The sequence below is a fragment of the Alexandromys fortis genome, unplaced genomic scaffold (assembly GCF_014885135.2).
Source record: "Alexandromys fortis isolate MF-2015 unplaced genomic scaffold, M_Fortis_MF-2015_v1.1 scaffold_158, whole genome shotgun sequence".
Classification (NCBI taxonomy): domain Eukaryota; kingdom Metazoa; phylum Chordata; class Mammalia; order Rodentia; family Cricetidae; genus Alexandromys; species Alexandromys fortis.
Window position 1 is genome coordinate 1,734,441 of NW_026068039.1, and position 23,874 is coordinate 1,758,314.

General features: G+C 44.0%; 1 protein-coding gene across 1 annotated transcript in view; it reads right to left on the bottom strand.

Annotated features, from left to right (window-relative positions):
- Window positions 1–1,557: 1,557 nt before the first annotated feature.
- The window catches only part of Gmcl1 (germ cell-less 1, spermatogenesis associated), a 44,871-nt gene continuing 22,554 nt past the window's right edge, over window positions 1,558–23,874 (bottom strand). Inside the window, exons 7-14 of the mRNA XM_050165416.1 lie at window positions 22,231–22,315; window positions 19,975–20,065; window positions 18,874–19,011; window positions 16,138–16,207; window positions 13,476–13,551; window positions 9,646–9,791; window positions 6,849–6,936; window positions 1,558–2,266 (exon numbers count right to left, since the gene is read on the bottom strand). Coding sequence (XP_050021373.1) covers window positions 2,138–2,266; window positions 6,849–6,936; window positions 9,646–9,791; window positions 13,476–13,551; window positions 16,138–16,207; window positions 18,874–19,011; window positions 19,975–20,065; window positions 22,231–22,315 — 823 coding nt within the window. The 3' untranslated portion in view covers window positions 1,558–2,137. The remainder of the gene's footprint in view (window positions 2,267–6,848; window positions 6,937–9,645; window positions 9,792–13,475; window positions 13,552–16,137; window positions 16,208–18,873; window positions 19,012–19,974; window positions 20,066–22,230; window positions 22,316–23,874) is intronic.

Genomic DNA, 23,874 nt, shown 5'->3' on the forward strand with positions numbered 1-23,874 from the left:
TGTGTACTCCAGGCTGTCCTGGAACTTGCTCTGTAGACCAGCCTGATCTTGAACTCACAGAGATCCGTCTGCTTCTGTCTCCTGAGCACTGGGATTAGGCGTGCACCACCACTGCCAGGATGTTTTCTTAATATATAAAGAATAAAGGATTTCTTATGCTGCAGAAAGAAAACAGCAGCGGGAGAGGAAATCCCAGCCAGGTGTACACAAGTGTAGCCTGTACTGACTCAACCACTGCTGTAGAAATCTTCACATCACAATTCTGGGGGATAAGGCATTCAGAGTAGTTAAATGTTGACAAAACAAGGATAATTTGTGATCGTAATGACATATTACTAGGAAAGAAAGACCGCCAGGAAGCCAAAGCTAGGAGCAGGTGGGAGCAGGCACTTATGATCCTCAGCTCTCAGCCTGTCTGCCACCTGAGGGAGAACCCGGCCTTTCTTGTTTTCTGTGTTTTAGTTCACTTGTTTTTTAGAAACAGTCAAGCTGGGAGGTGGTGGAACACACCTTCAAACACAGCTTGGAGGCAGAGGCAGATCTCTTTGAGTTCAAGGTCAGCCTGGTCTACAAAGTTCCAGGTCAGCTGGGATTGCTACACAGAGAAACCCCGTCTTGAAAAACAAAACAAAAACAAACAAATAAAAACGAAGCGACCAAATCTGAAGTTGCTAGTTCCACTGACCCAGGTGACCTTCCCGCAGACCCCACAGAGAGCATGCCTGGCGCCCTCTGCCTCAGAGCAAGGCTTCTCTAGCTCCTTTTCCCAGAAGCCACTGTGATTCAGTCTTCCAGTTCAGTTGTTTTTTCTTGATCTCTAACAGAATTCTGCTTTAAAACAAAATAAACACAAAGAACCAAATACTTGGGAAAAAACTGAACTTTTAGAGGAAAAGAGAATCCTTGTTTCAGGTGAGGTTTTCGAGTCCATCTTCAAACAGGAGCGTATTCCTTTTCCAAATGATCATTTTATTTGAACAGATACATAAAAATGATTCCAATTTAAAAAAAAATACTAAAAACATACATCAACCACAAAAGCACTTACTCTGACTGGAGGAAAATGAGAGTGGCTATTTTCAAAATAGCAATAAACACAAAGAACCAACGTATACAAATCATGACAGCATACATCTCATTCTTGACAAAAATAGGTTGTTCTAGCACGAAGGCTTTGCTCCAGCTCCTCCCGTACATTCACCATGAATCCGTTTGCATGTGTGACTCAAAGGCACTCAGTTCAGAGGTTAGAAAGTCCTGAGCTTAAGTAGGAAACAAGATTCCCAACTAAAATTTGAACATAAATTCCAACGACCAGAGAACACGAAATATTTGAAAATGCAGTATTCTACATAAATAACTCATAACAGAGAACACAGAAAGTCAGACAAGACTGCGCACATAAGGCGAAGGAATATCCTCAGAATCAAACAGATTTCCCTTATTCAAGTTTATTTCAAGTCCTAAAGCTGATTGTTGTTTTGTCATTTAAAATTGTAGGAAAGTTAAAGTTTAAAAAATATGAAAAATGCCCGAATTTAGATTAAAAACAAAAACAAACCAAAATGAAATAGAAACAGTTCCTAAGCCTAGTCTCCCAAACCACGAGAAGAATCTGATGGGAAAGCGGCGAGACTGGAAGGTCTCAGACTCAGCAGAAGTCTCAACAAGCTACTGAAAACCTAAAAGATGGCGTTAAGGGCACCAGCTGAAAGAGCATTTATACCTGGCCATTCAAGCTATGCCCCTAGCAGTCTCTTTAACAAAACAGAACAGATTTACAGATGAAAAGGCGAAGCTCACTTACATCGGGCAGGTAATTCAAGCTCAAAATTCAATCTATATTTTGTTGCAAAGAAATGAGAAATTTACCTAAAGCAATTTTCTACTGCTACTAAATTAAAGCGAGAGTTGATGTCCTTTTAACACACATGGTTTGACAGGTACTGCCTTAGTTTACAATACGTTTGCACATGTGCATAGAGATGTGTGCGGGTGAGGACATCCCCTGCAGCGTCCATGAAGTCCATAAGGGCCCAGCACTGTTAGCCACCTTGGACATGAACGCAGGAGGCTGTGACGTTAAAGCTGCCCTCGACAGTTTTCAGAGTGCTCCTCTTCCCACGGAGTGCTTCCTTCAGTTTCCTGGGTTTTCTGGGTGACGGTGACTTTCAGTTCTTTTTTCTGGTGATATGTACAGGAAGTTACAGCAGATATACAAAGGGAAGACGAGAAGCCTGCTGTCCAAGTTCATCACCACTTGCTCCTATAAGACAGACGTGTGGGTTAAGACAGCTAGACAGCAACATTTCACAACATCTGTAAGTCCAGCTGCGGAGTAAGAAGGCAGCGCGGGGTGAGGCACTCACCACAGCTCTAATCGTAGACACATTTATGAGCTTGTTACCTGCAGTTTCCTCACTGTTTAACCCCACACTGAGAACTAAGGCTGACAGACAGAGCAAGCTACTCAACAGGGCAGCTATTCTCTATCAAGCAGGGCACACAGCTCAAAGGCAGAGCACACTCACACTCAGCACATTCTGAGCTCATCACTACTTTAGTCTAGCATGCACAGGGCTCTAGTTTCAACCTCCAACACCTGAAACAACCAACATACAAGTCCCCTGTGCACAGTGAACTGCTCACTTGGCTTCAGTTTTTAATACACTGGTACCAATCACGGGACTAAGGCAGAGTCACTGCTGTCATCACCAAGCAGTTCCCGCCCTCATCTAAATCCCCCACCGTGCCTAGAACACATCACATACAAAGTATATCATGTACAAGCATTTTGGGTTCATCTACATCTATGCACATGAAACAAAGGTGATGAGAGCCACAAGGGGACCTCTGATGCTTTGGATCTCTCTGGACCTCACAGATCTGTCCCATGACCAGAGAGCAGAGTAAGTCCTTAAAGAAGCAACACTGAAATGACATTTCTATACCTAGCCCTGAGGGACAGTCCATGTGCTTCAGGCCTTTGTCATGTTGTTCTATATATTTTGGAGATGCTGTAAGCACTGTTTAAAGGGAGTATGAAATACCAGTTTCTATGAAGATCAACTTATGCAACCGACTGACCAAAGTAGGCTTAAAGAGTAGAACTTTGTTGGGGGTTTCACTATGTAGCTCTGGCTGTCCTGGAACTCCTTCTGTAGACCAGGTATGTCTCGAACACACAGAGATCTGCCAAGATCTGCCTCCCAAGTCCTGGGGTTAAAGGTGTGTTACTACTGCTAAGAAAAATACAACTTTGTATTGGGGGTGTGTGTTTAAGAACATAAATTTAGGTAAATGTATAGAAATTTTATTCAAATATAGGCCACAATCTCTCTGTACTCACCCCAAAAGGGAAGGCAGTATTCAGGAAAATCTCAGGGAGTAAAATCAGGACACTGTCATACTGGCAGATGGGAAAACTTTTGCCAAAAGAATGTCAGCACACATCTGACATTTGCCCTGGGCAAAACTTGTCCCTTCAATTTGAATATAGGTTTACTAAACTTTTACATCACTTTCCTAACTTAATAATCTTGAAGCCACACACATTGATGATTAAGAAAAAAATCACAGTTGTGCACTGACAAAAAACAAACATAAAAAAATAAAAGCCCTGATAAAAACATGATGTCAGGGGTCTGAGTGCAGTTAAAACTGGCCTCAGGTAGGTCAAAGGGCTAACTCCATGGAAAAGAGGAAGCCGATGTGGACATTGATTGAAGCCAAAAGTACACATCAATCTTTGGGTAAGATACATTAATCCCTGGTCTCCAATTCCTACCGCACAAGATGGCTTCCAGCATCCTCAACCTTTTTAACTCCGCCCTGTAGACTCCACTGAAACAGTTGCATGGTGAGGGTCCCGCTGGTCCACTCTGGCCTTGCATGGCAGCAGCACACACAACAGGTCCTTTCTACAGCGGGGCCTTCTTCCAGACAAAGGAGCCCACAGTCTGCTGTATGTGCAGGGAGCTACCTCACCCCGTGTTTAAACCCATGCCCCTCTAACCTCCACTGGAGCCTTCAGGAGAGCAGCAGCAGCAACTCTTTCTTTCCAAGGCACCCGTCCTATGCTTCCGCTCACGGCCTTCATCTCCCACCCTGTTCCTGATGTCTCCCAGGTTATTTATTCTTTTATTTAGCGCCTATCTGACACAGCAGTCTTTGATTATAACACATACTCAGGCCGGGGCTTAGTGGGACAGTGACACAAATAGTTTTATAATGAAACCAAGTACATGTCCTCTGATTCATCGGTTTACACAGGAAGTCAAGGAGCAAACAAAAATCCAATGATACTGGTAATCAAACAAATGAAAATTGAGGCCAACACAATTCAATCCTTCCTTCCTTCCTTCCTTCCTTCCTTCCTTCCTTCCTTCTCTCCCTCCCCCCCCCCCTCCCCCCCCCCCCCCCCCCCCCCCCCCCCCCCCCCCCCCCCCCCCCCCCCCCCCCCCCCCCCCCCCTCCCCCCCCCCCCCCCCCCCCCCCCCCCCCCCCCCCCCCCCCCCCCCCCCTCCCTCCCTCCCTGACTTATCTATTTCCTATGTTTGTGTGTGCCTGACTGTGCCCTAAGGAGTCAGAATAGAACACTTGATCCCTGGACCTAGAGTTACAGACAGGTGTGAGGTGTCAAACATAGGTGCTGGGAACTGGACTCATGTCCTCCGCAAGAGCAGCAGGAACTCTGAACCACCAAGTCACCTCTCCAGCCCCAAATTCACTTTCCACATCAAGTAAGAGAGCAGAATGAATGCATTACTCCACCGGATGCATGCTCCTCTGCTGCTCAGAGGGTTGCAACCTGGCCACTAGGATACGCATGTGCTGCTAGGAGTAGTGGCACACACTTGTAATACAGGTAGTCAGAAGACTGAGGCAGGAGAATGACCAATTAGAGCCAGTCTGGACTAAAACAAAGAAACACACAAATAAATAATAGAAAAATGTATGTGGATGTGTATGTTTTTCTTGTAGTAAAAACGTTAAGACAACTTTTACACAGTTAAGATGAGTGATCTAAATTATTCTATTTTCTATTTTTTCTAGTGCTAACACCTGTAACACAGGGAAAGCACACAAGTAACCAACTAAAAGCCTTCGCCTGCAGTCCATCACGCCAGCTCTATCTACCTGTACTGAACTCTCTTCACTTCCTTTCAGTCCTAAAGCGACCAGCAGCTCTCCTGCCTCACTCACTGAGGCATCTTCTGCTCACGTTTTCAGCACAACTTTTCCCTGAGCTGTCAGTCACGACACCTCCAACCCTGAAGCATGGGTTAGGGCTTCTCCTTCTGAATTGTCAGCTATCACATCTATCTCAACCCTCAACATCACACAGTGCTCTGGGATCATGCCAGAATGCTTCTTCTACTAGACTACACTAACACACGCTCATGTGGATTTCCTCCACCACAGGAATAGGACTCCGCATGCAGTAGGAGCAAAAGCACTGGGCAAATAAAATGGGTAGGTATGATTAACTTGGCCTGGAGCCTTTTAGCTTTCTGGCTGCTTTGAGCTGTGGCTGTTTGTTATGAAGTTCTAGATAGACAGTAAAGACAGACAATGCTCATTTAGTCCCAGGGCCAACAGGGAACTTTAGTGTAGGAAGACAGGGATTTGAGGGCCCTCGTTCCATAGCTGTTGAAAAGGACATTCCCACATCCTATTTGCCATGCCTGCGTCCGCAGTAGTAGTAGCGCTCAGGGCCTCTCTCACATAAGCCACGCCCTCTGCCATGAGCTGAGGCAGCAGCAGAAGTGCACAGTGGGACTGTGTGAGAGGTTCCTAAGGCACGTGAAGGCTCAGTATTGATTCTCCATGGTCCCTCAGGCTGGCCCCTCCAGCTGAGGAAACAAGGGCTCTAAGTCCTTTCTGAAACAGGACCCCATTTTTAGTGTGGTAGGCTTCTAAAGGAAACAAACTTCCTCACCATTTAGCACTTTCATTTTTGTTTCTGAAAACAATTTACTTTCTCATCCTAACATTTCAAAACTTATACAAGCATTTGGATATATGACATGAAAGATGACTGCAGAGAATATGGAGAATATTATGGATGTCTATCCTCTTCCTACCCAGGAGCACTAGAGGGTGGTCAGGCATCCTCAGGATGTGAGAGTGGGAATAAACATCCAGGTGCAGGGCTTTGTGAAGAGGATACCAAAGTCATCATTTCCTTACTGCCCACTCTTTCCCCTCAGATGACTTTTTGTTTGTTTGTTTTGTTTTTTGAGACAGGGTTTCTCTGTATAACAGCTCTGGCTGTTCCCAAAATTTGATTTATAGACTTCTAAGGCTGGCCTCGAACACACAAAGATCTATCTGCCTCTGCCACCCACGTGCTGGGATTAAAGGCATGTGCTACCATCAACTGGCCAGGTGATCTTTTTGTTTCTGTGGTCTCATCCAGTTTCAAAGGGTAGATAGAGTCCAGAGAAGCAGATTTTAGAACATCTTAAGTCTACACAGATTCATTTGTATTTCATACATATATGCATATATACGGACTCAATATAATTTTATGCATCATTTATTGAAAATATTGTTTCATGATGGAATGCTCCCTGTGGTGTTCAAAACACTTTAGATTTTAGTACAGCATTTTGGGTTTATCTAGAGTGCTGGAGTCAACCGAACTCTGCAGAGGACCCCAGATCTACAGAGCTGGAGTCGACCGAGCTCTGCAGAGGTGACCAGGATATTTTCACCTTTACTTTGAAAAAAAAATTAACAAATTTTCACATCAAAATATTGTCATTTAATGTCAGTTTTAAGAGCTTCAAAGAATCCAAGCACACATATGATGTAGTAAAGTGGCAAGCACACAAGCACACATACCTGGTCTTTTTCAAGTGTCAGTATTTGGTAGCCAGTTGCTCGACTGCATATGAGTTTTCCACTACTGTCAAAAGAAGCCAATCGCAATCTAGAATTTAAAAAAAAAATCAATGTTTAAGTGAAGACAAATATAAACAAATCCTTCCTCACTCTATTTTTTTCTCCTTCTATATTTCCAGGAAGTCTTATTTTTGGTAAGGCTGCAGACTGAGTCCAGGCCTAGGCAAACATGCTACAGCTACAGCTCCAACCTTTGGTTTTTAGGAACAGGTCTCATTATGTAGCTCAGGCTGGCCTTCAACCATGATCTTTCTGCTTCCACCTCCTGAGTGATGGGATTACAGGAGTGTGCTCAACACAAGATGAGTCCTTTATAAAGAATTTTAAAGTCTTTTCAAAATGTTACATTAGCTCCAGTCAGATTTCTAACCTGTGTTGTTCTAATTATTATATAAAAATAACTCTGAAAAGTCGGGCGGTGGTGGCGCACGCCTTTAATCCCAGCACTCGGGAGGCAGAGGCAGGTAGATCTCTGAGTTCGAGGCCAGCCTGGTCTAGAAGAGCTAGTTTCAGGACAGGAACCAAAAAAAGCTACAGAGAAACCCTGTCTCGAATCTGAAGTGCCCTTTCGTCACTGTGGTGAGACATAGCACATGAAGCTATTTGATTTCTTTACAAAGGCATCCCACCTCCACCTTCAGAGCATCTCCGCCTTCCCAGCTGACACCATCCCATTCAACAGTAACTCTTCAAATCTTCAAATCTCTTCTCCCAGAACTGGCGCTCACCAGCCTACTTTCTGTCCCTATCAACACTTCTATTCTAGGCATGAGTGGAATCAGGATGGCTGTCCTTTTGTGACACACTTAACTCACTTCACAGGGTCTTTGCGGGACTCTCCTTTTGAAGGATGACTCATGTTCTGCTGTGTGTACATTATCACCCATGTTTACCCAGTTATCTGTCAAGCCTCACACAGGCTGCTTCTACCCTCTAGCCTCCATGAGCAATGCTGCTGCAAGCCTCACAGTGTAAATATCTAAGCCCTTGCTTCCGACTCTTTTGGAATGTCCCTAAGGGGATATGGTGGACCATAAAGAACGTGTTTATTTTTTGCAAAGGGTCTTATTGTGCATTTTGTACAAGGTTATCAGCAGAGGACAAGAATCTGGTTCTTCTACAACCTTGTCCATGTTTGTTAATGTTTTGGATAAAAGATGTGAAACAGCATTTTATTGTGTTTTTTATTTCATTTTCCAAATGACTAGCGATATTAAGCATCTTTTTGTTCACCTGACATTTATATATATTCTTTGGAGAATTTGTGTGTGTGTGTTTGTGGGGATATATGTATGTATATGTGTATTATAGAGGCTTGATACCAATATGGGGTGCCTTCCTCTAGACCTTTGGCTTACCTATTTGGCCAAGTAGGCTGGACAGGAGGCCTCCATGCTTGCCTGGCAAGCACCGTACTGGATGAGCCATCTTTCCAGCCTTTTGGAGAAATTTTAGGCAAGTTCTTTGGTGCTTTGTTTTGCTGGATCTGCAGGACTAAATCCAGAGACTTGTGCGAGCTCCATGACTGCCTTGGCCACTTTCAATCCGTATGTTTTTAATCATAAAAATATATTTTTTGTGTATGGGTTTTTGGTGCCTGCTTGTATATATGTGCACTGAGTACATGACTGATGCCAACAGAGGGTGCTGGTCCCCCTGGAACTGGAGTTACAGATGGTTGTGAACTAGATTTGGGTCATCGGTAAGAGAACTACCCATGGAACTGGGACTGTGTAATCAGTCTCATACTTAGCTAGGACTACAAACCTCTCCCACACCTAGCAGTTTTCAGTCATAGTTTTTGGTCTGCTGTGTACTGAATGCTAATCCCATCAGGGATCGGTCTGCTTGCAGACGTCCTCTCCCCTTCTGCAGCGGCCTGCTAACTGGTACTCACTGACACATATGCTTCTTGAGCCTGTGCTTTTGGCATCACATCAAAGAAGACTATACCAGGCCAGGCAGTGATGGTGCACACCTTTAATCCCAGCACTTGGGAGGCTGAGGCAGGTGAATCTCTGTGAGTTCCAGGCCAGCCTGGTCTACAGAATGAGTTCTAGGACAGGCTCTAAAGCTACAGAGAAATGCCCCCAACAAAAGAAGTCTAGACCAAATCAAATGTCATCAAGCCTTTGCCCTGTATCATCTCCCAATTATGTCAACAACTTTAGATCTTATATAATCTCTTTGAAGTTTTAGAGACAGGGTCTCATTACATATATTCACATATGTAAACAAGTCTGGTCTCAGACTCACAAACATCTGCCTGCCCCTGTCTCCCAAGTGTCAGATTTAACGACATCATACCATTATGTTTGGCCCCTTTGAGTTGATTTTTGCAAACAGCATCAGTCAGCTACTTGCTCCTGGCAGTCCATAGTACCACCTCCAGGAAGTGATTGTTACTTAGCTTTCAGGCAGCGTTGGACACAGCATGCTTGGCAGGTACTACGAACACCTGTTTCATGCTAGTTTGCACATTTTATTTGATAGGAATATAACATGCTGACAGTTCCAAGATCAGAATCAAGTTGTCTATCATTCCTGCTCTAGCTGCTAATCCTGGCAATCAAGACATTCTATTCTTGTTTACTGAGAAACATTCAAAGAAATGGGAGTTTTCTCAGCTCCTGGTGCTTCCCATATACTGTGTCTTACCAAGTCCAAAATTGGTGATCAAGGTTTCATTTCATTTCTTACCCTTCTGCTGGCGTAGGAAGTGGGGGTGTCATCCTACCTAAATGCTATGCTCCTTCGAGGCTGTAAGCTGACAGATCCACTGCATGGCTGATTCAGTGTATTCCGTTTGAAAATGATGTACCGATTGGTGTAAGTCACAAGGAGGTCAAAGCCGAAATTAAAACCTGTCCACCGCCAGCAGTACTAAGAGATACAAAGTATTCATTTCAGATCATCACATGAGCAAGTCACAAATTAAAAGTTCAAGTTTTTTTTTTCTTGTTTTGTGTTTCTTTCATTTCAAGTACATGCAAGGGGAAGCACTTTCTGGCAGTGCCTCTCCCATATGGATCTGTCAAAACATCAGCCCTGGACGTGACACCCTCTGTGGCCAGATTCCCCAAGTGTTATCCTATACTTCCCTTCACACTGCAGTCCCATCCCAGGGAACCAGGCCTCCCATTGCAGTTCTGAGTAAGAACAGCTTGGGTGCCTGGCATCTGTAGTGGAAGATACTAGACTTAGAAGCTCTCTAAAATGCTCCAGCCAACCACCAGACACATGAAAACCACTCCAGATACCACCTCCACAGCTACCAGTTAATCAGAGAGGGAAGTAAGGCAGGCACACCCTGGATTACACAGTAACTCAGTATTCACTGATATGTACTGAGCATGTGTTATACACCAGGCTCAACTCCAGGGAGTGGAGGCACCGCAGTCAGTAAGTTACTATGGTAGACAGAGGATGGGATATGTGGGATGAAAGAAGAGGTCGGGAGAGTGACAGAGAGAAGGGATTCACAACTAGGGAGCCTGGGGAACAATGTGAGGAGGAGTCCAAGGAGCTTTGGGGAAGAGGCTGGGCCAAGGAGCAGACTGGGGATCTGGTTGGGGAGGGAAGCTCTGCTGGTGAAAACATGCTGGGTCTCTCAGTGAGACAGTGAGAAGGGCTGCATGGCTAGGCCAGGGCAGGCAGCGACAGGAACTGGATGGAGATGGGTTTAGGGGCAGTCAGACGCCCAAAGGGGCAGTCTAGTCTCTGATAAGGGAGAGTGAGTGTAGGAGGCTAAGAGAATATTCTAGGAAAGAAAGCAGTATGATCTACCTTACATTTGCAGACTACTTTGGCTGTTGCATGGGAGATAGGATACAAAAAAATAAGAGTGAAATTGGGAGGAATCTGTAAACTGGAATATTGTATTCGTATGATGTAGTGGGAAGATCCTCCAGTAGCCCAGGCAGGAGAGATCGTGACCTGAGCTGAGTGTTAATGGAGAGGGGATGAAATGCATTTGAAGGATTTACCCTTGAGGGATTTCTCCCGGACACCACAAGTGGAAGGAAAGAATTAGGCATCCATATACATGCAGTTTGGAGCATATATGACAGATGAACAGAGAGAGGCACTATCTCCAGGTAAGGAATCCTGGGGAAAATTGAGGGATGCTCCCTCCATCTGAGATGCTCTAGATATCTGAGAAAGATGCCCAGTGGGAGTCAAGGGCCACTTCTGCAGTCAGGCTGTAATATCAAGGGAATAAATAAGAGCATATGGGACCAAGAACCGAACCTCAGTTCCAGTGATATTGCTAAGGAAGAGGAGAGTCTAGTAGACTTTAGGAGGATCAGTCAGTGATGTAGGAAGACAACTGTCTAAACATTTGTCCTGGGAGTCAAGTGGAAAGAGATAGGGAATAAGTGAAAAAGGTTACTGTTGCCAAGAGCAACAGGAATAGAACTCCACTTGAACATGAATCAATACCAACACCGCTGTAGTGAGAATGGCTGGAGGGGAGTCAGAAGAAATACTGTGCAGCCAAGGAGCAGTCTGAAGCGACCAGTTACAAACCGAAAGAGTAGTGTGGATGGTGCAGCAGAGGGAGGTAAGAACTGCAGGTTTCTCAGTGTTAAAACAGATGTAATCAATGGGCATGGTGCACACCTTTAATCCCAGCACTTGGGAGGCAGAGGCAGGCCTCTGATCTGAGTTCACACTCTACACTACAGAGTGAGTTCCAGGACAGCCAGTACTACACAGAGAAACCCGGTGTTGAAAAACAAAAAGAAAAAGAAAAAGATGGAATCAGAGGGTAGACAAGGACAGGACAGACAGCTCAAGACAGCAGCAGATCAAGGTTGGCAGACTGCTGGAAGGAAGGTACACAGACCCTGCCACAGCGAAAGGCAAGGCACCGTGGAAGCATCAGATGAGGTGAGAAGGCAGAGTCACTTCAGACAGGGAGGAAATAGTCACAGGAGAAAGGCAGGTGGCCTACCATGCAGCACCACAGACCTGGGTGAAGCCCATGGTTATTACCAAGGAAACCCCCCTGGGAAGGGTGCTTGTCTCTGGCCTTGTTCTGGTTAGTTTTACATCAACTTGACACAAGCCAGAGTCACTTGAGAAGGAACCTCAATTGAGAAAACGTCCACACCAAAGTGGCCTGTAGGGCATTTTCTTGATTAACAATTGATGTGGGTAGTGCCACCCCCGGGCTGGTGATCTTGGATGATATAAGACAGTATGTTGAGCAGGCCATGATGAACAAGCCAGTAAACAGCACTCCTCGACAGCTTCTGCATCAGTTCCTGTCTCCGGGTTTCTATCCAACGTCTTCCAGTGATGGGACTATCATCTACAACAATAACAATAAATCCTTTCCTCCCCAAGTTGCTTTTAGTCACAGTGTTTATCCAGCAATAGAAACCCTAACTAAGACAGATCTCTAAGAGAATTTCAGCCTAACATGGTACTCATTCAGAGTCTGGGAACTGGGACTTGCTGAGATGAGTCTCCCAGCATCAAATGGGGAAAAGGAGAAGAGGATGGATAGAAACAAGGGGAGGGCTTAAGGTGAGACAAAACACAAGTCAGTAAAGAAGGGAAGGGAGGGGTAGGAAGGAGAGGACAAGTTGTACATCTCAAGGGGTAAACAATGTTCAAGTCCAAAACAGAGCTAGGAAGAGAAAGGAGAAGCAGGAGTTGTGGGGGACACTTGAAATGGAGTCTGAAGGTGATGTCATCAGTGGGGGGGGAGTGCCTTGGTAACATAGAACACAGGATCACTGGGGACACAGAGTGACAGTGACAGGACAACGAGCAGATGACCATGCACCCGATGCGTCTCCTTTGAAGGAGCGGCAGTTCATGAGGGATAAAGAACCCCTGCTGTGCCATGCTGCAGCCCTGCAGGCAAGCATGAAATAACCTCTGAAAGATGAAAGTGCAGATAAATTTGGGGGAAAAGGACCAGGGAAAACTAGACTGGAATCTGAGGGTAGAAGTGGGGACAGCTAGGCTGCATAATCAATTGACTGGAGCACAGGCAGGTTTTAGAACAACAGAGGCAGGCTCTCCAGAGACAGCGGGTAAACATTCCTTCTTTCACTCCCATGTAAGGAGCAAAGGCGGTTCTCGGTGTGGAGAGCACTCTGAGGGGACAGGCAACTCTGAGTTGGGGTAACTGTCAATCAGACCTCTAAGACAATGCAACACCTCCCACCAATCAATCTCAACTTCTGTACTGCAGAGGAACCTTCTCAACCTTCTCTTCTGGACTCTAAATTCAAGTTCGATGGTTTCAAACAAGACTGAGTAACTGCTGAGCACGGTGGTTAGAACCCTTGTTCAGGACACCAAAGTACAGACAAGATCAAATACGGTCTTCTCAAGATATGACATACTAGTAAGCAGGAGCCTCAGACATCTGCTTCCTTATGTTGAAACTACTTTAAAAGAACATGTATTTATTTACTTTTGAGGCTTGCCACAGCAAGCCCCCTTTTAAATATCATATTAGGAAAAACTGCAAACACCTGAAAGTAAAGCAAAGCGCGTAAGAGAATCTCAGCAAGCTGAGATCATACAGACCACAGCCACACTTACTTCACCATCTTTGGCAAGCTTCCTGCCACACCTCATGCTATTCCCCTCAAGCTCTTCTTTATTGATTTCCTGAGGTCTGAAATGATACAAGAGCAAAGAACTTTAGTGGGAAACAGGCAACTAGTAATTAAAAAAAACAACGTGAGTTTAAAAAGAACGAAATTGTTGGGTCATGGTGGTGCACGCTTTTAATTCCAGTACTCAGGAGGCAGAGGCAGGCAGATCTCCGTGAGTTTGAGGCCAGCCTGGTCTACAGAGAGAGTTCTAGGACCGCCAAGGCTACATAAAACTCGAGGGAAGGGTGGGTCATGACAGGACCTGTTGGAGTTTGGTAGAATGTGCTGCAGGGGAGGATTCCAACAGAACAGTCGATCACTCCTTCTTTATTTACAGTGTCAAACAGACACAGGAATTGGCCAGCTGGTGTAAGGTAAGTGTGAGATGACAGAGGCTTCTGGGACGGGCTGCTGAAGGCTCCCACAGGCTGTGCTTATGAGTTTCTCCTGCCCGAGTTCTCAGACATGTGTTCTGTGATTATTCAAGCCCAGCATGGTGAGTCAGATGTTTTCATTGTCAAGCCTCAACAACCAGAGGAACAGCTCAACATCATCGGATGTCTGTGTTTGCCTTCAGGCACAAGTTGCACACTGAATTTCCGTTTTAGAACGATAATCCTCTTCAGTCTGGGAGAAGATCCTGGAATGAGGCTTTACTAGGTCCTAAGACAAAGTCCTCACATTTTGGGAGCCCTGAAGCTGGACCAGGCACTCAGCAGCAGGAACAGGCAGTAGAGTTGTATGCCCTCCCCTTTTACTATAGTGCTAGGGCCTAGGACGTCCTACAGTGATGTCGGCATTTGCCCCAACCTATGCCCCAGGTGGCACACATATTCTCAGGGTCAAGCAAAGGAGACACTTACACAAGTTGTGCCTTAGCTAAGAGAGAAAGGACAAAGTAGAAAAAGACTCAACCAAGAACACCGAAACTTAAGTCAAATGCACAGTGCTACAGTGTGACTCAACTGCACTATGCCAACACATCAGAGCCGATTTCCACTAAATAACTGACTCATTTTCTACTTCTTAATTTCTTCTGCGTCAGCAATTTTATTCTCTTTGTGCTGATAAGTATGCTACAGATGAGCTTGGGAAAAGATGAGACTATTAATAAAATAGAAAATTAAAAAACCCAGATAATAAGAATCCTGTAGCCTAGGCATGGAGGTACATGCCTTTAATGCCAGCGCTCGAGAGGCAGACGCAGATGAAACTCTGTGAATTCAAAGCCAATCTGGTCCAGTTCCAGGACAGCCAGGGCTACATAAAAAGACCCTGTCTATCTGTCTGACTGCCTCTCTTTTTGGGGTGGTGGGAGTTTGAGGCAGAGTTTCTCTATGTAGCTCTGGCTGTCCTGGAACTCACTGTGTAGACCAAGCTGGCCTCAAATTCAGAGATCCACCTGTCTCTGCCCCCCTGAGTGCTAGGATAAAAGGTATGTGCCACCACTGCCACCTAGCTGAGAGTCCCTGTCTCAAACAACAACAGTAACAACAACAACACCCAAAATCTTATGAATTCATAGAATATTTTCATGTATTCACTGTTTGGTCAGAAACTTACAATTAGGCCAAATTCTTTGGTGCATAAAAAAAGGGTTAAAAGAGAGAGAAAAAAAACTCACCAAAATAAAATGTTTTCTTAGGCCTTCCTTGTACAGCTATGACCTGATGGCTTTACTTCACTCTGATGGAGGAGGGTCATCTGTCTATCTGTTGCTATTTATTGGTTAATTAATAAAGAAACTGCTTGGCCTGATAGATCAGAACATAGGTGGGTGGAGTAGACAGAACAGAATGCTGGGAAGAAGGCAGTAAGGCAGAATGCCATGGAGCCAGCTACCAGGTCAGACATGCTGAATCTTTCCTGGTAAGCCACCACCTCGTAGTGCTACACAGATTATTAGAAATGGGTTAATCAAGATGTGAGAATTAGCCAATAACAGGCTGAAACTAATGGGCCAGGCAGTGTTTAAATGAATACAATTTGTGTGTTATTTCGGGGCATAAACTAGCCAGGTGGCTGGGAGCCAGGCAGCAGGAATGCAGCTCGCTGTTCCATCTACATTACTCAATGCAAATACCTTCAAAACCTATTTACTAATCACAATTTGACATCATACCACAAATGAGAACGAGCTTCATCTGCATGTAATTATCAAAAGCATGCCTTCCGAAAGGGTCAGTCTACATAGCATCACAGTACATGAATGGGTGCATTTAAACAGTCTATGCTCTTGTGAAATCACACCTGTGGCGGCTGGACAGCAGCAGTAGCTGGACAGCATTGGCTGCAGCTCCAGGCTGATACTGTCAGACAGAAATCTGAGGGAAGCAAGCAGCTGTAGCTTTGTTTGTAGGGGCTCTGCCTGGAACAAGTCTCTTGAGTACCATGGTTCATGCTTACAGGCTTTCTCAAATCGTCCAGTACTTTTTCTACCTGTTTTGTTCCTAAGTAGCTCTACTAAAAATATAGTGAAAATTCATAGCAAGGTTTACTATTTATTTTGGATTGGGGCTCTGTAGTAAGAGCACTCAGCCTTGCATGTGCCAGGACCTAGGTTCCGTCTCCCACACTGCAAAACCAGTAACATGATGTATGCTTACCCCACTTCACTGTCTTGTTCAGCCCGGAGCATAGCCAGCCACTGCTGTTTGTACACTGAGGACAGCCATTCTAAAGTATAAACATCAATAACAAGTAGTTGGTAAAACATATAATTAAAACAGCAATTTACAAAGCAGGCAGCTCATTTTATAAGCACACAGTAACAATGTGACTCTTTGGTTTACCAAACCAAACTTCTTCTCAGACTTAAGAATGACCTCCTTTCCAAAGAGGAGAAAACAGGCTATGCTGCCACTTCAGATTTATCCGCACAGCCTATCGATATTGACTCCACTTGTGGATATCATTCCTAGGAGGGGTTTCAGATTTTTTTTTTTCTTTTTTTGATGAGACAGTTTTGATGAGGCTGTTCTGGAAGTCATGCTCTAAACCAGGAATGGCCTTGAACTTACAGAGATCTGCCTGCCTCTGTCTCTGGAGTGCTGGGCTTAAAGGCATGTACCACCACCACCACCACCTGGCTATTTTCAGTTTTAATAAAGTTCTATATTGGGGAACATAGTAATGGATTCTTCATTTAGGACATTATCTGTAACAGGATTTCATTACGGTGAAAAGCCATCTGTCAAGTTATGGAGGGCTCTGCAGCAGGAGTGCACAGGGCAATGGTGAGGAACAAAGACAGTCTCGCTGATTTTGGACTTTACCCAGTGACAGGGCAACTGTGTGTAACCTATCACCATCTACATGAAATCTAAAGACTGGCAGGAGCTGAGAAAAGGTAGGAAAGGTTCCACAGGCCAGCAGAGAGAAGAGGGCTAAAGACAGGGAACTGTGAAAAGGGAATGAGCTGTGAATGTCAGGTGAGATTAACAGCTGGAGACACCAAACTCTGATGAGGACCAGTTCTGATGGACAAAGTTCAATGCATTTCTTTTCCATGGGTGGTAAGTGCCTAAAAAGATAAATGCTCCCAGAGCTGAGGTCAAATAATGAGAAGGTGGGAATCATATAAATAAACTGACTGGTTGGGAAGGAAGAGGGTGAATCAAGCATCCAAATCCCATGATGTGGAGGAAGGAATAGGGGTCAGGTCACAAGCAGGACTGGGGTCTAGGTCTTTACCTCCTGGCCCTAGGTTACTACGAAGAGAGAAAGGTTCTCTTTAGCACAGCTAAATAAATGTGGGGAGGAGACAGTTGATCTTGAGATTCTGTTGATCCTGACTCCAGAAAAAAAAAAACAAACCAGGGTTTGAGAGGCATGGAGATAAGCCGGGATGAGAGTGGGGAGGCGGAACAGAAGATACAGGCTAAGACATCTGAGACGACTATGACAAACCCAGTTTCATGAAATAATGAACCAGTGGGCCTAAAATTAAGACACACTGCCTCCTGCTGAGGATAGAACCCAGGGCTCTGTGCGTGGCGCTGCAGAGCTTGGCTCCTGCCCTGTTTCTCTAGTCCTCAGCTTCCTTCTGAGAGCAGGCACCAATGAGCCACATGGCATTTTCTGCCTCCCTACAAAAGTGTGATATTTAATTTTAACTTACGTTTTTCTTTTTAAGTTGAAATTTTGAACACACAGAAAATTTTGTTTATATTTATAAGATGTAATAATTTTTTTCAAGTCTTCTCATATCATTTTACATCAGGAAGAAAAAAAAACCTTGACCATAAATCTACTTAAAAATTTTTATACCAAATAAAATGCTTCAGACTTCATGTTTATACAATTTGCCTTTCAAAACTTGTCCTCTTGTACCAGACATACCTAATGTAAATCATATCAGACTGTTTTCCAAACTCAACAATTCTTAAAGATGGGTCTGGAGAGATGGCTCTGTAAGAGCCCTTGCTGCTCTTCCAGAGGACCCACGTTTGGTTCCCTGCCCACATCAGACAGTCCACAACCAACCACCTGCAACTTCAGCTCTAGAGCATCCAGGGCCTGCACCTGCACTCAAATGCACACACACAAGACACATACACAATTAGAACAAATCTTTAGAGAACCTTAAGGAAGGTTGAACTGGAAAGACATGTCAAAGGCTTTGGCATCTAGTTTATATCTCTGCCTGGTGTGTAGTACACGCTAAAACTACTATTGGCTTGGTACCCTGCTTTCTTTTTCTCTTTCTGCTGTACTTTGCTTCAAAACCTGGGTCTTGAACACGCTGGACAAATGCCCTAATGTACTTAAACAGTACTAAATACAACTTGTTACAAATATCACAGACATAAAAATAAATACTTGTTTCAAGAAATTTGAATTAAATTGAGTAGATATACTTGATTCACCATGTTTAAGAATTCAGAATAAAAAAAAACAGAAACTAAGCGAATTTAAGGGGCACTAATAGAAAAAGCAGTTGTAATTTTTAAACACATCAAAAGTAATTTTTCAGGCTAATATCCAAAACAGTGCACTGGCTAACCACCCTGAGAAATACCCAGAGCCCAGTGTGTGGTTGCTTCTAACGGCAGCACCTGGGAAGCAGAAGTCAGGATCAACCCCCGATTCCAATCCTCAGTACAGAAAACAAACAAAACACTCTACTGCAAACGCTTCTTAGTCACTTAAATATTGTGGCAGGCACTTTAATAATGAAAGGACACAGGAAGATTATTCACATGCTAATCTCCATGGGCATGAAGATACATACCTTATGGGATCAAAGATGACTTCCTGGGTTCTTTCTGTTCTTTCCTATGATGAAATGCTACAATCAGAAAAACGTGATTTCAAATCACAAACACATCAGGCTTTCTTACCTGAAGGTACCAGAGAATCCTGCTCAATGATCCTTGCAGAAGCCAGATCACTGATAATGTACTGTAGCCTTAAATGTCTGAACACGGACGCAAATGGTTTTCCCTGCTCAGTTTCAAGGAAAGTCGTCCCTTCAAAGTCTATTAAGAAAGTTTTAATTAAACAGCATTCTTGTCCAATGTGCTGTTTTGCTAAATGTTTCTATGGACACACACACACACACACACACACACACACACACACACACACACACACACACAGTCTGCTAGTAAGCTACTTCCAAGGTTTTCAAGACTCTTATAAATCTAAGATGTGGAAAACCTTAGCGGAACTTTGAAAAATCTCTCAAATTAATTTTGGTACTAATTAGGCCCCTGAGGTGAGACCTCAGCTGTCTTTTTTTTTTTTTTTTTTTTTTTTTATAGGATAGCATGGAAGGATGGGTGTAATTGAGGAAGTGACTCATGAGTCTCTCTCTCTCTCTCTCTCTCTCTCTCTCTCTCTCTCTCTCTCTCTCTCTCTCTCTCTCTCTCTCATATTCCTTCCCAAGGAAGTCAGCAGGACATGTGAGGTCTTCACATGATGACCAGGGACAGCTATCCATCCTTCTAACTCACACCAGCGACAGATACTACATGCAGCTGTGAGCTGCCGGTGCTGGGAACTGAACCCACATCCTCTGCAAGAGCAGTACACACTCTATTGAGCTGCGTCTCCAGCCCCAGGAAGGGCTGGCTGCTCACACACCACCTCTGCATCTACTTTAAGTCAGTGATGCACAGAAGCAGGAAATAGGCCCATAAGGAATCACTGCCTGAGAGATGGGGCATAGGTTCCCAGGGGAAATCTAATGTGGGCAAACAAACAAGTATAACTCCCAGCTGAACCGGTGACAAACAGGAGAACAATAGTTCTGGGGCAGAATATGGTGACAGGCCAGGAGCCTTACCTGCTGTGACTAAGAGACTGAAGCAGCAATCTGCTCAGCTGTTTTTCAGCTCTAAAACCAAGTCTGTAAGCAAAAGCCAAGGCCTGATTTTAAGAAGTATCACTAAAAGAAAAAAAAAAGGGGGGGGGAATCCTTAATAAAAATTTCAATATACCTTTTTTCCACTTTGAAAACCAGACATCGGTTTCTGTCAAAAGCTGCTTTAAAGACCCATTCCAGGAAGGCACCAGCTGAAGGAACATCCACTAGTTTGGGAAAAAAAAATAAGAAAATTATAAGACTTTTTCACTTTATGATCATATTTTCAAACTGTCCTATTTTTTTTTAAAAAAAAAACTTTTTTTCAGATGAGGTTTCATTTAGCCCAGGCTGGCCTTGAAATTAATATGTAGCTGAGGATAACCCTGAACAACCTGTGGAGTGCTGGGGTTACAGGCTAATATACTCCGTTTAAGACAGCAGTTCTCAACTGGTGTGTAGCAAACTTCTACCTCCAAAAATATAGACATTACATTCATAACAGTAGTAAAATAAGTTATGATGGCAATGGAAATAATGTTATGGTTGGCGGTCACTACAACATGAGAAACTATATTAAAGGGTTGCAGCATTAGGAAAGTTGAGAACCACTGCTTTAAGAGGTGCTGGGAATTGAACCCAAGGCTTCTATATGCCAGGCAAACACTCTACCAACTGAGCTACATCTCTACCCTAAGATAAAGGCTAAAATTTCCATTTCACAAGGAACTGCAAGAAAGACTAACTACTAAAGCTTCAAGTCATTGGCAGGAAATGGAGCTCCAATAATGAAAATTAAGTGTGTCTAATAGTCGCAAACACACCTTACTGAATCAAACACTGACAGTTCTAACATGTATAACACATCGGTAATTCTGCACTAATATATTCTAATCACTAAAAGATCAATAACACTAAATATGATGCAAACCCATAAGACTGCAAAATTAAGAAAATGAAATGGGAAGAGGAACTTCTGACTCCTTGATGCTGAGACAGCATGCAGGCAGTGAAGAATGTGGATTTCAATCTCCAACTGTCATATACGAGCTGAATATATCCAAATTTCTCTGAGTTTACATTTCTTAATTTGCAACCAGAATGTCGTGGAGTGTCTCCCTCCAGGCCACTAAAAAATGTGTATTTCGTGTTTATAAGCATGGTGTTGGCAGAGTGAGCACCCATCACTCCTGGCATACCAACAGAACGGTTGCCAGTGCAGGTCACAGACAAAAGTGTGACACCACCCCCCCCTCGATTTTTCAACAGCCTAAATGTTAAGTTTCCTTGAAGAAAACTAACAACTGTAGTCTCACCTTGGCCACAGAACTGTTGTGACTTGGAAGGTTCTCACTGCAGGTTTCACAACTATGCCAAGTGCACACTATATTTTGCAGAGGGACAATGGACTACAGATGACACAGTGGGGCAAGAGCAGTGGCCGCTGCCTCAAGCATGCCTCTGAGTACAGATGCCCAGTCAGAGTCATAGCTGATTTTTTTTCTATTGTGAAACAATATTAGACCTAAATCTGTCAAAAGGATGAAAAAAAAAAAGCTGGGCTTGGGCTCACACGTGTAATCACAACACATGTGTAACTGTGGGATGCAGAATGAGGCCCTGCTTCCAGGAGAAAGAGCAAAACCAAGTATCGTGGTTTGTGGTGGTTTGAAAGAGAACAGTCCCCATAGGTTCATTTATTTCAATGCCTGGTCCTCAGCTGGTGGAGTAGTTTGAGAAGGATTCGGGAGTGTGGCTTTTTGAAAGTGTGTCAGTGGAGATGGGCTCTGATGTTTTAAAAGACCACTGAAGGCCAATCTTTCTCTCTGTCTTTCTCTTGCTGATAATGATATAAACTCTAAGCACCATGCCTGTCTGCCTGCTGCCATGCTCCCTGCCATGATAATCATGGACTCACCCTTTGAAACTGTAAGCAAGCCCCAACACTTTATTTTATAAGTTGCCTTGGTAATGGTGTTTCTTCACAGCAATAGAACAGTAACTAAGACAGTCATGAACCCTAACTCCAAATAAAGACTTAGTTTTGGCACATGGCCACTTGTCTGAGACGGCCTGGCGGACTGACTTAGGGTTTTCAACTGTGGTGACAGAAATGTAACAAGGATCACTTGCTTTCACATCAGGAGAGAACTGAGCAAACTACAGGAGTCACATGACACTTAATGAGCATTCGGAGCACATTCAAGGAGGGTGGGGTTAAGCTGTGGCACTCAGCAGGTTAGGTATTTTCAGCTTATGATGATGGATTACCGAGACACAACCCACTGTAAGCCAAGCAGCACGTGTAGTTCCACTGCCTATCTGAGCATGTGTTCCAGCTTTTCACTGCGGTGCAACCTGAAGTAATATTCCTGTAGACAAACATCAGTACCTTTTTAAGAGCTGTGTATACATCCATCTCCACTTGCATCACAAATAAGTTAGATGAACCAATGAGCTGTTTCATGACGTTTATACTGGAAAAGACAAAACACAGGAGTAAGCTTGTCTTCACACACAGCTGAAGGGTTCTGGGGAACTTTTAAAGATGTGTGTGTGTGTGTGTGTGTGTGTGTGTGTGTGTGTATGTGTGATATGTGTGGGGACAGGCACACACGTGTCCTGACGTGCAAACTGAGGTTAGAGAACAACTTTCAGGACTTGGTTCTCTCTTTCTACAGTCATGAGGCCTGTGTAGCAATTGCTGTTACCTGCTGAGCCATCTCACTGGCCCTAAAATTTTTCTGTCAAATGACAGCAATCTCATCTGCATAAGACAGAGCACCTTGGCTAGCACTCCACCTCAGAGGAGTCTTAGTTTTGGCACTGCTCGTGAAGGATCTGCAGACCCTGCGTTTAGTCACTGACGCTGGAAAAGCACTGCAGAATCTGACCAAAGAGCAGCCCCTTGTCCTCCTCTCTACCTTTCTATGTGAAAATAAAAAAAAAAAGACTGAAAATTCACTAAAAGAGCTACATCTTCAAAGTAATCATTTCTCTTTTCCTGAAGCAGGAAACTTCTATACAGACTAGACTGTTCTCAAACTTGCCATCCACCTGTCTCAGCAGTCACAGTGCTAAGATTATCAGCATACCACCACATGCTGTTCAAAATAACCTTTAACATCTGTGCGTGGCAGCTCGTGCCTATTCCAGTAGAGGCAGAGGCAGGAGGATCTCTCTTAGTTCAAGGGCTAACCTGATCAACATAGTGAGTTCAAGGACAGCCAGGGCTATACAATGAGACCTTGTCTTTAAAAACAAACAAACAAACAACATTTTTACTACTCTCCGAGTAAGATGAGGAGGAACAGTAGTTTAAATTTAGAATGCAAATGTGGTCATTGGCATTCACTCCATTTCCTTTTCTCTCCCTTTCTTTTAGTGAGAAGAGCTTTGGGGGGTTTTACAATGATTCTTCTGTGACACCTTTTAGACAAAGCTCAGTGAGGTCTCTAGCTTCTTCCCCACCTCAAAAGACGTGACACAAAGACCCTTAGTTGTATCCATTTTCATCAAAATGCCTCTAATTCCAGCATTCCTGGCAAAGCCAGGTGGATCTGTAAGTTCAAGGCTTGCCTGATCTACAGAGTGAGTTCCAGGGCAGCCAGGGCTATATAATGAGACCCTGTCTCAAAAACAACCTTCCCCACTAAAAAGCCAAAAAAGCAAAACAAAACACTTCGTACCCATGACAGTTATACCCCAGAGCCTTCAAAAAAAAAAATCATTTCCATCCAGAATTTTCCAGTCTCACTTATTGATAAAGGAAAGCTGTGACAGTAAAAACACAGCACAATCAAACAGCATTGTTCACAGCCCTCAATAGTGTATCGTTAATATTCCAGGGACATCAAGAAGGAAGGAAGGGTGAATGGTAAGTAGGTATGTTTCAAAGGCTAGGCTAACTAGGAGTGTGATTTCATCAGGGTCAGTACACACTGAAGTCTATTGTGAGTGTGAGTGTGTGTGTGAGAGAGAGAGAGAGAGAGAGAGAGAGAGAGAGAGAGAGAGAGAGAGAGAGAGAGAGAGAGAG